The sequence below is a fragment of the Lepisma saccharinum genome, chromosome 5, assembly GCF_977018435.1.
Source record: "Lepisma saccharinum chromosome 5, izLepSacc3.1, whole genome shotgun sequence".
Classification (NCBI taxonomy): Eukaryota; Metazoa; Arthropoda; class Insecta; order Zygentoma; family Lepismatidae; genus Lepisma; species Lepisma saccharinum.
The window spans coordinates 74,484,103-74,499,523 of NC_139233.1; the positions used below are offsets into that span (position 1 = coordinate 74,484,103).

Genomic DNA, 15,421 nt, shown 5'->3' on the forward strand with positions numbered 1-15,421 from the left:
TGAAAAGCATTACTTTTTTGAAGCAGATCAAATGAAACTCGTTACTTTTGGAAGCACAGCAACTGAAACTCATTACTTTTGGAAGTGGAGCAACTGAAATGCGTTACTTTTGAGGCAAAGGTGACTGAAACGCTTGACTTTTGCAGACAAATTTAACTGAAGCGCGCTACTTTTGGAAGCAGAGCAACTGAAAAGCGTTACTTTTTTGAAGCAGATCAAATGAAACTCGTTACTTTTGGAAGCAGAGCAACTGAAACGCATTACTTTTGGAAGCAGAGCAACTGAAAAGCGTTACTTTTTTGAAGCAGATCAAATGAAACTCGTTATTTTTGGCAGCAGAGCAACTGAAAAGCATTACTTTTGAAGTGGAGCAACTGAAATGCGTTACTTTTGAGGCAAAGGTGACTGAAAACGCGTGACTTTTGCAGACAAATGTAACTGAAATGCGTTACTTTTGGAAGCAAAGTAACTGTAACACCTTTTTGTAAATTTCCTGACTGCTTGCAAAGGAATCCCTGTTTGAGTTTCCCTTAACATCCCTATCATACGGTAGAAATCTGTTTAAAGAATAATAAATTTTGAAACCCACCAATATATGCTGTATACAGACGGATGGATTCATTGATTCGAAGGACAGTCCTATCCTTGAATCTAGTGTTACCGAACCACACCGACAGCAGCGTGTAGGGACCATCAAAGCCAACAACTTTTTCTGAGAAATGATTTGCTTGTGGATGCCTCGATCCGAGTCTACGAGACTTCGGATAAAAAGGAAACTATTAACCTGTTGGTAGGCAACCATGTGACCATGTTGCCAGTATCTTGATTGTTTCTCTTTTCGGACATTGTTCACTCAGCTCAGGAGTAAATTGCCTTTGTTAGTAACTTTTTTGAAAAACACACTGAAATCCCAACTTAAACCCTATCCCATCCAGAAAAAACAACCTTGTGTGTCACCATTACGAGGGTCACTATTTATATTTTGAGCCTAACAATGAAAAAACAGGAATTTGGCATTGAAAACTGCTTTATTGTTTTTCGAAGTATTCTCCTTTATGGTCAATACACTTTTGCATTCGTTCGAACCATTTGTCAAAGCAGTTTTTCCAATCTTATTGAGACACCTCCATAATATGGTTTTTGAACGCATCAACGGCGTCTTCCGCCGACGAAAATCGTTGTCCACGCAATTTATTCTTGACATTCGGGAACAAGAAGAAGTCATTGGGTGCCAAATCAGGACTGTACGGCGGATGACCCATCAATTCGATTTTTTGACTGTTCATAAAGTCGGTTGTTAGACGAGATGTGTGACAGCTGGCATTGTCTTGATGAAGAATGATCCGACGGCGTTTGTTTGTTTTCCGTATTTGACCGAAGACCTCTGGCAAACAAATTGTTGTGTACCATTCAGAGTTGACCGTTCTACGTTCCTCTAAAGGCACAGTTGCCACATGACCAGTTTTCCCGAAAAAACAGGCGACCATTTGTTTCGATGTGCTTCGAGCGCGAACACTTTTGTTGGATTGGGTTCATCTTGAAACACCCATACAGTCGACTGCTGTTTGCGTTCTGGCTCATATGCATATATCCATGATTCGTCACCTGTTACAATCTTATATACGTCTTTTGAAGCACCACGATTGTATTTATTGAGCATTTGTTTGCACCAATTGACGCGAGCGTCTTTTTGAGTTTTTGTCAAATTGTGTGGGATCCAACGAGAACATACCTTTCTCACAGCTAAATGATCATGTAATATTTTATATATGCTGGTGGAACTAATGCCTATGGTTGTCTCAATCTCACAGTATGTCACATGACGATCTTGCAGTATTAGGTTTTGCACAGCATCAATGTTTTCTTGAACAACAACTGATTTTGGACGACCTTCGCGAATCTCGTCGGTGAGCGAATGGCGGCCACGATTAAATTCGTTATACTAGCGTTTCACAGTGGCAAATGATGGGGCTTCATCGCCAAATGTGGAAGTAAGTTGATCGATGCACTCTTGTCTTGATAATCCACGTCGAAAATCGTAAAAAATCATCGCACGAAAATGTTCACGAGTTAATTGCATTTTATTGTTGTCGCGCAATCTCCAAGGCAACATAAACAACACAAATGAAGCTATTGACAAAACATTTAAAGTACGTTATGGTCAATAATGCCAGACGATTCCGTGCAAATGTCAAATCGCGCCTAACTTCAATCAGTGTTGCCAAGGCTCAAAATATAAATAGTAACCCTCGTAAGTGACTATCTACTAGGATTTCTTTCTGTGCGGGCAAGGAAGGCAATTTTTAACCCCAAAGCCCCAAATTGTGATGCAGAGTCTCCTACTATCTCAACGGTGCTTGCAATTGAAATGTTTTTTTTTTTACGACGAACCTGTAACAGGCTTATTCGTAACTGCCAGTCTCCCATAATAATGAATGCACTGTATTGTTACTTGAATGAAGGGCGTATTTTGGGGGAAGGGAGTTCAGACACCCCTCCCCCTGAAAGACTAACCAAGTCCAAAATTAAATGAGCAAAATACTTGTTGCTGTTGTGTAATACGAAGTTGATTTATTTCCGCAGAACTTGCACAGAGATAAGGATTGGATTGTGAATATACAACTTTGCGTTAACAGTGCTTGTGAAAAGAAATTATGCATACCACTATTGATATTAATACACATAAAAATAAAAATTACAGGGACTTTACATTTCTTCAGCTGGACCTAACAACCTTTTTGTTATTCAGTAATTAATCCATTAACAACATTTTTGACATTTATTTCTTTGGTAGGACAGCTATTTTTTGCAAATTTTAGTGATCTTAACTATACATAAACCGTGTTTCTTTTCATCTGTTCATGCAATAATAATTATTGATTTACCGATTTTATTATCATCATTAGTTTAATCTTATTGACGTATTGATTATAAACATTATTATTATTATTATTATTATTACTACTACATGTGACACACTTCGGACCCCTCCAGATATATAGATCTAAATGAAATGTTTTTTTTTTTTTTAAAAAAAAATATGCCATCATTGCCTGTGCCAAAATAAGTGGCTGTAGCCCTCCCCCTTTTTTTTTTGGACGCCCGTAATGTTGTTTCGGTTTATTTATTATTATTATTTTCTTACACAAGCTATTCTGGTTTACATATTTCGTGGAAACATGACAAGTGATAATAAAGCAAATGCTCTCTTTACCTGACTGGGTGCGAACTTCACTGTAGAATAGCCAAATATCAGCACGCTCTTTGAAGCGTCACCGAAAAAAAAATACAGAGCTAGTGGAGCGAGCAGCGTTGCCAGTCCCAGCTGCCAGCAACTGATTTGATAGTTCACGGGTTTATGTCCTCGTTATGCGCTCCCCTCCCCTCCCCCTCACCTGCCCGGTGCTCCGTTTTCACTCCAAGGTCTTTTCGTCTGCGTGCGGATTCCACTTTGCGGGTCAATGGCCCAGCCACTCCTCGCAGGGCAGCAGGTGGATTTCGTGAAGTTCGTTCAGGGGAATCCACTGCTCCAATCAACCATTTTTGCTTTTTCCAGCGGCAGGAGCTGGTAACATTGTTCTGCGTGAATATTTTTGCTCATGGGTTGCAGTGGCACGCATGGTTTCACCGGAAGGCTTACATATATCAGAGATATTCCCACGGTTTTTTCAATGCAAAAGCCAATAGTAACATCGATGGTTTTGTCTGCTAGAGGACAGAACGTCGCAGACAATTCAGTGGCGCATATTCACAAATAGCAACGATGTTTGGCAAACTTGTGTTGAAGCCACAATTCACAATGCAGTGGTTGCTCACATTTGGGTGTTCTCAACAGATTCAGCCCTATCCCTACTCCTTTTGATTCCATCATTAATTGGAAAATAAACGAGGGAGAGTCAAATAAAAACCTTAAAAGTTCGACAAAAAATACAGAACAGGCTGTAAACAGCTCAAATTTGCATGAGGTATGGACTGTTGTTTACAAAACGACCTTAAGGCTGCAGCGCTGATCATGTGAGCTACACGACACCATTTTTGTCATTTTAGAGATGGCGTCTCCTGCATACACATGCACCAGCGAAGAGCAATGGTTTCTTACCGTCTGGAAGCCTAAAAATTATAGACATTCTACGACAAATGAAAATTCAATGTGTCTGTGCATGCTTACCACCCTGGCATGTTTACAAATAGAAGAGGAAGTTCGACAATCGACAATGGCCTCAGTCCGCACCCACATGTGTGGAAAGACCTTCGCGGTGGCACATAAGTGACTGCACGTAGATTACAAATACTCTTCTTCTTGAGGTATACTCAGACTTGAAAATATATGTGAATCAGCAATGGGTCTATGCTAAAATGCAGCAAACTTGTGCAACTTTAGAATCTACTAGATAAAGAACAAAAAACAAATTAGGTTTTCATTTACTGTCCCTCGTAAATTGATGAACAAGGCGAGAATTAATCAATCCGTGTCTTGGTCAGGATTCGAACCCAGAAAACTAGCAGCCAGTAGCGACGCAAAAAGATAGATGATGTAAAGGTGGCCAGGAGGGGAGCAGCAAATGCGGGGTGGTACACAAGATTTTTCAGAAATTCGAAAGTGAATACAGAATATGGTATGTGCACGTACATGGCTAAGGTAACGACGTTGTTGTTATATTGGTAGTAATTTTTTTCCCCTAAAAAGTGGATGACATGGGGATTGGCATCAACTGCTTTTCTGCAGGAATTGGCCCATCCTGTACACCCTTTGTAGCGTAACCACTGTTGACCGCTGTACATACGGAATTAGTTTTTTGATATTTTACATCGCTTCTCTGCCACTGTTGGTTAATGGCGACGATGGGAATCAAATGGTAATTATATGAAAGAAACACACACATCTGGGTCAGGACTCGAACCTGGAATCCCCCGTGACGAGATTTTGAGTCTCCTGTTCAACGTGCTCCAGGTGGTGCACACTTAAAACCTGAGCACCAATGACTTGCTATCAGATGTCACGTTACATTTTTTTTTTAAATTTTGTCAGGAAGACACGACGCGGTACTTGCCAACCGAGACAATGAGGTACTAATATTGCATACAGTTATTAGTATTATTATAGCAATTGCAGTAAAAATGCTATAAATTGAAGAGGCATAAATTTGACTAGGGCTTTTTTTCAAGTTCAACCTCCATTTGTGGTTCGATATTGTTAGTTTAATCGTTGCTAATTTAACAATATAAACTTTTCATAACATAAATTGGTAAATTTCTAATTCTTGTCTTGTTCTTTTTAGCAGGGACCAGACAAAAGGCCGGTCCTGGTGTTGAGCCATGGTGATCGTCACAAGGGTAAGTACATTCTGGAATGGTTTTGCATGCGACTTTCCAACATGCATTTCAACGTTTACACTACACGCCTCCTCTTAATTTTCGAGGGATAGAACAAAGTTTATTATTATTTAGAAATGAAGATGATATGTTTAAGTTTACGCAGTCACAAGAACATCCAAACGTTTCATAAATACTGTCAGCAAGATTCCAAGCTTTCGAGTGCTAACTGCATTCATCTTCGGGGATTACATCTCTCGAAAGGTCACCATTATCTTTGTACTCCAGTTACCAATGATTCAGGAGATCATCATCATAAATACGTTTTCACATAATCGTAATAATTATTGGAGTGAGATTATTTCTGGCTGTTATGCATTTGCAGCTCGAGAGCGAGTCGTAACTCTCCAATCACCAATCCAAGCCAACAATCAACCAATCAACAAGCGAGACGCTGGCGTAATTTCATCGTTAACACTCTTGTTTACGCTCTACGCTGTTCATAGGATCGCTACTTTGCTAGCTAAACTAGTAGCTACTGTCATCTGGAAATCTTCCGAAAATAATCAAACTGTTTGGTCAGCGTTTTATTTAAAAAAATTTCAGTTGAGGAATTCCTGTGAATTGTTGTGAATCGTCAATTTGGAAACATTTAAGTACGAATTTACGAAATTTCAATTAACTTTATTCATTATATGGCCTAGTCCAGAGGGTTTCCAAACTTTTTCGTTTCATGGCGCCCGTAGTGTTTCAAGATTTTTCCGTGACGTCCAAGTCAAAATGTATGCCTATCTAACACTTGCAACGCTCAGTTAGTGTCACACATTTCAAATTCAGAAACATTTTATGTGTTAAAGCAAAAGTATTAAATAAGCACATATTTGGAACAATCATATAATTGAATTTACAGTTCTAAAAACACGTGTAGACTAACAAGGAAGTCATTTCAGTGAAAATATTTGAACATGTCGCGGCGCCCCTGTAAGCCAGCCACGTCACCTCCAGGTAGTCGCGGCGCACACTTTGGAAGCCTCTGGCCGAGTCCATCAACCTTCTTAATATTTTGAATTTACTTTTTCTCATCGCTTTCCTTCTGATGAATGATGATGATATGCCTATTGATAAAAGGGACCACACCAGAATGGAACAGCCACCCCACGTGGCGGAGTGGTTAGCACATCGCACTACGACGCCAGAGGTCCCGGGTTCGAATGGATGTTTGTGAGTGTCCATTCATAAATTTTATCATATCATCACTCATCCCCATCTTCGCAAGAAAGTAAAATTAAGCAAATCAATCAATTAGAATCAATCAAACCAGAATGGAAGAGGGACCTCCCCGAATGCGTAGGGGTAACGTCGTCGCCTTGTAATCAAAGGGGCCCGACTTCGATACCCGGTGGGTACACAGTGTTTCGGATACGCTTTAAAGTGTAAGTCCAGTCACGATTAGCCTTACTGTGCATAAAGTGGACTTAAAACACCAAATCAGTAAACCATCAACACTCTGTAATAAAGTATGAATAAGAAGTATTCAAATCAAAGAGGGTTTAAATTCTCTTCGATGAATGGGAAATTCGATGTACTTAGGAATGGAAATGAAATACATTCATTTTACAATTTCAAATTAATATTAACCTGAAAAGGATATTACGACAGGATAATGGTTCAAGAAATGACAAGAGGGATAAAGGTACCAAGATTTCCAGTTTCCACCCAGAAGTAACCTCCTATGAAAACTTCCGTTTCTTTGGCTCTTATAACCACCATTGAGTTCTCGATGTTGATTCATCGACAGATGTAACTTAATTAGAAATACGTTTTTCGGGAGATTTTTTCCGCTTCCGTTTCGAGCGAACAAAGGTATGCAGATTTTTCCTCCCTGTGCCAAAAATCTGGTTATTAGAAGATATGAAAGACTACCTTCAATTATCCATTACACATACAGGTAATTCGAGATGGTGTAGCTGATCACTTACGTGCAATCTCAGCTCGTATTTTGCATACATATTCCTTATAAAACAAGAAATTGGGAACAGCACCTCTATAAATCCACCTTTAGATGAATATCGATTTTTTCCTCTTTCTTGACTAACCGAAACGCACTTAAAAAGAAGACAAAAAAAGACGGTGCAGTGTAAGCTATACAAGGAAATGGTAACGCCATTCAGCCTTTTTCTACATGTTGGAATAACGTGGTACTTTCAGAATGTAGTTCTTTCCAGAAAACAGGTTTCTTGTTTTGTCTCTGTATAAGTTGTTGCGAGTTAGTTGTCATAATATTCTAGGGGCCTTCATTACAATTGCATGCGCCAAGTGCACAAGCAAAAGGTGTACTCAGCATAAAAAGCTGACGATTTGAAGCGTCTTAAGACGGTGAAAGGAGGAGTCCGAGGAAATGTGAAATTCCTTCCATGACGTGAGTCTTCTCTTTCGTGATGACTCGACTAGCTATGAGGCATAATATGTAATGAGGTTTTAGAGCAGAGATCTCCGAATCAGGGGCTGCTTCCTCGAAGGGTGAATTCAAAGTTTGTGTGAACATAGAACTGTATTGAAATTATTGTTTTTCATAGACGAATTAATTATGTTCCGTTAAACTTACATTTCCAAGGTTTTTAACATTCAAAAATTGATTTTCGCATTTACTGGTATCTTACATATTGACAGATCACTTTAGATTCATTCTTGACTTCCCTTCCATGTAAACACCCTGAACTTCATTTTGCAGACTAGCAAGGCTCTGGCGTCTGAACTCTGTCAGTATAATCCTCTGTGGAGCGCGTATTGTGTCGTCCCTATATGTTTGTGATTGTCATCTTATCCATCTCATCTTATCACAATTCATCTTCATCTTCGACATTAGCCAAAATTGGCAGTAAAATAAACTAAATCAATTAAATAAATTATTGCTATCTCTCATGGCCAGACTGGTAGGTCTGTCACAACACCAAAAATGTGTCTTTAGAACTCTGGTAGAGTGAAATTATTTTATCTATTTATAACATCATTGGCTGTTCTGTATTGGCAGCTTGGGAGCGAGTCATAACTATCAAACCACCAATCAACAAGTGAGACGTTGACGTCACGTTAAACCAGCACCTATCACTAACACTCTTGCTCACGCCGTACCCTGTTACAAGCTCGCTTGCTAGATTCAAGCATTCACCTGGTGTTCCGAAAATAATGATTACTTACTGAGATACCGACAGTTGACTGACACAGGTCGACGGACTTGAATGGCAACTAAGGGCCTTTTTCTCAGCTTTGACTGTAAATTAGCTATTTTTATTTCAGTTTACTGATCCACTTCCATATTTGAAGATATACCCTTGAAACAGTGGCGCTAATGTCGAATGTTTATATGAGGGGAAGCCTGTAGTGTGCATATTTTCCGAAAGCATACTAGATATTTTGGCACTATAATAGCCACACGTGAAACTGAGAACGGTTCTATAATTTTTGCTTCTTGGAATATTGACCGGACCGCCCGCTGCTTATCTTGGGGATGCAATGAGCGTGAAGACGCGACGTTACGAGGTTTCACACAAGATCGCCGTTAGCTCCTGCAGTGAGTAGCCAACCGTTCACGAGCCATCGACGGTATGGCGTTCCCTGTATTTGAGTAATAAGAAACTCCTTCACTCCCCCCCCCCCTCCTCCCTTGATATACTTACATAGTGTGAAGCATCACTGTGACTGTTTATGTTTGATGGATCCGAATAATTTTGGTATCGAATCGTAAAGGATTCGAATAATGAAGATTCTGATGTAGGGTCCGAATCCTACTATAGAGCGACCACAAACAAAAGAACCTTCGGCCAGAAGCCTTCGCGCATCTTCCCCTTGGCCTACGGTGAAGCATGCTCCACTCTGCCCCTACCCTCCGCGCGCAAGCACGATACACAGGACACGCGGTTCTGCACAGGTCCTTTTGCTTGTGGTGTACAATCTGCGTCAAGAGTTTGTGGAGCAACGCCTGGCAAGACGGTAGAGACGGGGAGAAAGCGAGGGGGCGGATCGAAGCAGTGCGAGCTGCTGCAAGCAAGACAGAGTATAGATTCGGTTGCGGATAATCTTAGATTGCGATAATACCGATTTCGATGCCTAAACCTTACTTCATGTTTGAGTTTTTGTTTTTAAGTCCACTTTATGCACAGAGAAGATAATCGGGACTGGACCTACAGTTTAAAGTGGGATGTGTGCCTTTACCAGATATCAACCCAGGACCCCTTGATTACAAGGCGTATAACATCAACTTGCCCCCAAGATCGATCCCCCATTTTTGAATGTCCAAAATAAGGTGATTCAAAAATTGGACGACAGAAAAATTGATAATTTATTGTGGGCTATATTCACACAGTTTTATTCTTGCATTATTAACTTCATCAATTGAGAATTTTAAATTTGTTAATGTGTTCATCAACACCATATAGGAACGTTTAGAACTCATTCCCGACTCAGCCCCCTCACCACAAAAAGAAAGCGCACAATAATCGAAAAGTGATAGTTAAAACATAACACGGCAAGAAACATAACAAATAAACAGGGGTGTACAAATCTAGGACTTCTGGGTTCGAATTCTGTGTAACGGCATGTTGTTTTTCTTCCAGCTCAACCTGGCATTTATTGTCATCGTCACTCAAAGGGGCTGCAGACAGCTAGCTACTTAACAAGAATGACATCCCTTTCGAATTGACTGTTATTTTGTGATGTATTTTTGTATTTGAAAGATGAGCAGCTTCGGAGAAATCTAATTGTAATGTAGTGCCTCTTGTACACTCCTGGTCAGATAAAGTGGCACAAACTTCAACTGCCGACCTTATAAAATGTGTCACTTTATGTGAACAGGAGTGTACAGCGTCCAGTAAAATTTCCGAACAAAGCGTATTTTCAGGGTTGCCACGCGCAGATTAGATATAATATACGAAATACACATGAATAAAATGAGACTATTATACATTTAAATTATGAACAGCCTTATATCGCAAATTACAAAATTTATGAAGAGTAGCCCTTTCATTATGCACAGTCAGGAATAATTTACCGTTGTTAGGACTTAGTAAAAACAAAACACGCTGAAATTCCTACAATTTATTCTGAAAAACAACCGTATCATGTATTTCCTCTTGATTTCCTCATTACCTGGCTTGTCTGTCAAAAAGGAAGATGCATTATAGGAGTTTTTGAGCGTGTTTTAATGATCTCAAAGCAACAGGTTTCTCCAGATTGTATACTTGGTTAATCGGGTTAGCAGGAACGAAAGGTCTCTGATTACTCTCTAGCTATCTGTTACGTAACTACTTGTTTTCCTCTTCGCATTTTAGTGTTCGTTGAAAGTGTTGAGTAAAATTTCGCTTAATCATACTGCAGTTGGCTTCCAGTAGAGTAGACTGGTTAAGTAGTCGTAGTGAGCCCTTTGTAAAGTTGGAGAAGTGACTGGATCGTGTAGGTGTGCCTATCGTGTCAGAATCTATGAACAGCAGCTAAGGAAAAAGAATGGTGGATAGCAGGACTTACTGCAATGTAAACTATTTTGATTGGACTAATGTTTGTATGAACTAATCAGTAAATGATATCAACATTTTTCGGTCAGACCCAGATTTGTAAGGCTAGGGGGCTTCAGCCCGGTTGCTTCAACTGCAAGGAGGCCTCCACTGGGGATCAGTTGCTTCGAAAAGGGCCACAAAGTAAATAAATAAATAAATGAAACGAAATATTTGAAAAGTGGTAAAGAAATCTACTGGTCATTTAACATGATTTGACCAGCCCCCGTGGCGGAGTGGTTAGCACATCGCGCTTGTACGCTAGGGGTCCCGGGCTCGAATCCCTGCCTGGGCATGGATGTTTGTGAGTGTCCACTCATCAATTTCACCATATCATCACTCAATACCATCTTCGCAATTAGCCAAGAGCGGCACAAAGAAGCAAAGTGAAAAAATAAAATTAAGAAAATCAATGAAACATGACTTGGCTTGAGTTCCTTCCCGATGGCGCCAGGGTAGCGTCGTCGCCTTGTAATCAAGGGGTCCAGGGATCGATAACGGTGGAGGCACATAGTGATTCGGATCCCCTTTAAACTGTAGGTCCAGTCCAGATTAGCCTTACTGTGCATAAAGTGGACTTAAAACACCAAATCAATCAATCAATCAATGACTTGTCTTGAAAGTTATCAGTGAAATTGTATTTAGTGGAGGGAGATGTTATTAATTCCGGGATCCACCACACACATGAATCCGGTCATGGTTTCGGTTGTGCGAAACCTCTCGCATGTGCACACAAAACATGCACATGTGAGAACGATACCTTCCGCAAATTAATATCCTCTTTCAGTCTCCCTGTAAGAATATTCCAGAAAATTTTGTTTTTAATTCCTCTTATGCTCGAATAGGCTAATCGGGACTGGGCGTACAGTTTGAAGTGGGATCCGAATCATTGTGTGCAAGATTGCTCCACCATAATTCGGACCTGGGACATCTTGATTACAAGGCGGTAGATTTACACGCCACGATATCGGAAGGTCCTGTAATGGTTCCTTTAAAATTTTATTTCTCTCGATATAGTAAAATGATTTCATCCAAGATGAATTGGATTGCGAATTGAGGCATCACTAATGTAACCGAATTTATATGTAGAAACGAGTTTATGCTGTTCTATTACTAACGACCCCCTACCCTTCAACCCAATAATTCGAATCAATATGCATGTAACATAACATAAAATATCTCTATTATTCAAGTCATCACTTACATTAGACTCACTCAAATATTTCAAAGTGTTATTGGTGCACTGCAAACTCTGCCAACCCCATTAATTCAAAGTTCATGAGGTCTATGATGAAAGTAGATGATGAGTTAAAGAATTTGTTGGACGAACAAATATAGAATCATCCGGAATTCGAACCCCCCCCCTCCCCTCCACACACACATACAAAAATCCCGATTGCGTGTCGCCTTCTAATCAAGGGCTCTCTGTTCAATTCCTGATGGGGGAAAATTGCACATTTCTTCGGGTCCCACTTCAAACTGTAGATCGAGACACAATTAGCCTGTCTGAACATAAATTGGGTGTACAACCAACTTTTGTCCCAAGACTTTGGCAAACTCTTGTATTCACGGGTTGTGGCAAACTCTTGTATTCACGGGTTGTGACCGGCTAGCCATATTCCCAATAACATACCTTAGAGGGGTGCAGGTTAAAGCTTCCCCTTTGGTCCTATTTTACTAGAAAAGAACGTAAGGTACCCGAAAAGACTGTAAGTACATAGCACTGCCTGCTAAAAAAGAAACCAAAATCCTTCCTGTACCCTTACAGAAATTCCCATTTGATTTGATTTGCTTTATTTTATTTCACCTTTTGTGCCACTTTTTGCTAATTTGGGAAGATGGGGATGAGTGATGATATGATGAAATTGATGAATGGACACTCACAAACATCCATGCCCAGGCCAGGATTCGAACCCGGGACCCCTGGCATCGTAGCGCGATGTGCTAACCACTCCGCCAAAGGGGCCGGTCAAGAAATTCCTAGTACGCCACTGAATATTTCTTAATATATAGTCTATATTTACACAGGTGAGTGAAGAAAGTTTGAAAATACTATACTGAACTGCATAATCTATATTCACCCTCTGATATTATTAGAATTATCTAATGAATAAGACTTCATTGGGCAGATCATATTACACGCATGGGAGAGGATAGAAGAGCTTACAAAATTCTTGTTGGGAAACATGATGGTAAGAAGGCGAAAACATATATCGAACGGACTGAAGGAAAGAATGGTCAGAAGCGGATTGATCTTCACCTTCGGGTTTAGTAACTCCGGAGAGTTAGTTACATATATGATACTAGATCCCACAATATGGAGATACTTTCAGGGCCATAGCGACGGCGAAGTGTTGCCCCACATTTTTTTTGCATAATTACAACAGGGGAAAAAAGTACTCTGGTACTTTGTGCGCCACGGGAACCACGGTGTTTTTTCGTCCGAGATCACAATGAACGAAACTCTCGTTGTCTTAGGCTGTGTACCGGAAACTCTCCATTAGTGTAGCATTTTGCATGGGAATTCTGCCCGTCCAATGCAAGCTTGTTGAGTCCGTGTTCTGGGAATAGGGTTTTTGCGCCCTCGAGTTTGTTCCATTGCTGCTTTGTGCCTTGTGAAATTTATGTCATTGACTTCGTATACCTTTCTCGGTGTTAAGCAGATTTCGGGCACCGAGCAAGCTAATTTTCGGCTATCTGATATCTCAGGATAGAACAAAACTTATTTCTAGTGTGAACCTTTACAGCTGTACATACATTAAAGTAATAGCAAATTTTTCTATATCCCATTCCATCTCTTATCCTTGTTCGCCATTTGCCTTTTCCTTTCATAGGTACACACTATACTTTTACTATTATCTAAACTCCGTGGCACAACAGTTCTTTGTGGCCAAACCTGGCCAAGTGGCTTTCCGTCGAGCTCCATAGCTGTTTTCTGGCCTTCCAGACCGGCTTTACTATTGTCACTCGTGTATTATTTGTTTCTAGTTTGAATAATCCCCTTGCATCCTTGTTCTCTCTCCCTTCTCAACATGTTTGCCCTCTATATTCAGATATAATATCCAGTAGGTCTAAAACAGTTTGGTGAACATAAGCAGGCACGTTTCGGGAGAGGTCCTTACCCGTTGACCAAGTATCTCGCATAAAATAATAATAAAAAAATAGTCAATAATAATGGGCACATTACTGATATATTCATTACTAATAGTAGTAATGAAATAACACGAAAAACAAAAAAAAAACAGGGCATAAAAATAAAATTATAACGGTAAGCTATAATTACGTATATTCATTATCTAATCTATTTCTAGTTAAGACCACTACAAGTTGAATAAAAAGCCATTCTCCGAAACAGAATAATGTTAAAAATAATTAAGAATGCAAGATTTATAAGATAAAAAGTTTATTTTCTGCTGATGAAAAATTAAGTCTCTGCGTCTCTTATTATTATGTTGCACGCACTGTGTACAAAACTGACTTACGCGAATTTAAACCTATCTTAGTGTAAGTTCGATGGAAATAAAATTCCTATGATACAACAAGCAACACAAATATTTGGTTGTTTAATTTTAGTGCTGAAACACACATTTAAATTTATTAAGCACAAAAAAACTTATTTCAATTTAATTAGTATGAAATCTTTCAAGGGGGGGGGGGGGGTGACGTCCAGACCACCTGGGCATTACCTCTAAATACGTCATTGAATATAAAGAACTAAAATTTTACAACCATGAGCCGATTAAGGGGAGAGCAGAGGGACGTCTAAAACTTATGGTCTATTAACATAACATAGTGATATCCCCCCGTTTTGGACGTCAAATAGGCGGTCAATGCGTTACAACACCCCCCAGGAGCTAACTAAAGCTAACAATAAATCGCCAATTGAAATGCAGATTATATTTTTGCCCCCTCTATAGCATCTACTCCTCCCCAGAAGCGTCTAAGACACGTCTAACATTCTTCCTCCTAATAATTCTACGAATGTTAGTGACAATGTTTCTTTATGAGCAATGCAGTGACACTATCCGTTTACTAGTATTTTTACTACTTACATCCACTACGTTTCGACAGAGCATCTCATCTCTCCTCTTCAGGTGAACAACTTTTTTTGTCTTTTGTTTGTTATCCGTTACTTCCTAGGGGGATGTTGAATTATTCTTATAAATATATTAGCCATTTAATAATTAATCGAAAGATATTAGCCATTTAATAATTAATCGAAAGCCAGGGTGTTTCGTTTCATGGTCAAAAATAATTTTATTGCTTCTAAGCCATGTTGGCTAATCATCATGATTATATGTTTTTTTTTCTTTTTTTGTTAACATATCGCGTGGCAGTTGTGGGGTGAAGAGGGGAAGAATATACAACGTGAAAAATGTTAAGAAAAAATATATACAGGTTTTGTTTTGCGCGGGCATAACTTTCTTTTGCGTCCACGTAGCTAAATTCTGAAAATACTACCTTGCAGCTAAAGAATCATGGATTATTATGATATAAATCTAATTACTGCCCGCCAAGGGACCAGCCAGAAATAAGTGGGGGGGGGGCTAAAGATTTCGGAG

General features: G+C 39.6%; 1 protein-coding gene across 2 annotated transcripts in view; it reads left to right on the plus strand.

Annotated features, from left to right (window-relative positions):
- The window catches only part of LOC145987886 (myosin-VIIa), a 281,435-nt gene that overhangs the window by 72,366 nt on the left and 193,648 nt on the right, over positions 1–15,421 (plus strand). Inside the window, exon 2 of one of the 2 annotated variants that reach the window (XM_083122676.1) lies at positions 5,280–5,334. In XM_083122676.1, the coding sequence (XP_082978802.1) occupies positions 5,317–5,334 (18 nt within the window). In that variant the 5' untranslated portion in view covers positions 5,280–5,316. The remainder of the gene's footprint in view (positions 1–5,279; positions 5,335–15,421) is intronic. The other variant, XM_083122677.1, reaches the window with a different exon arrangement.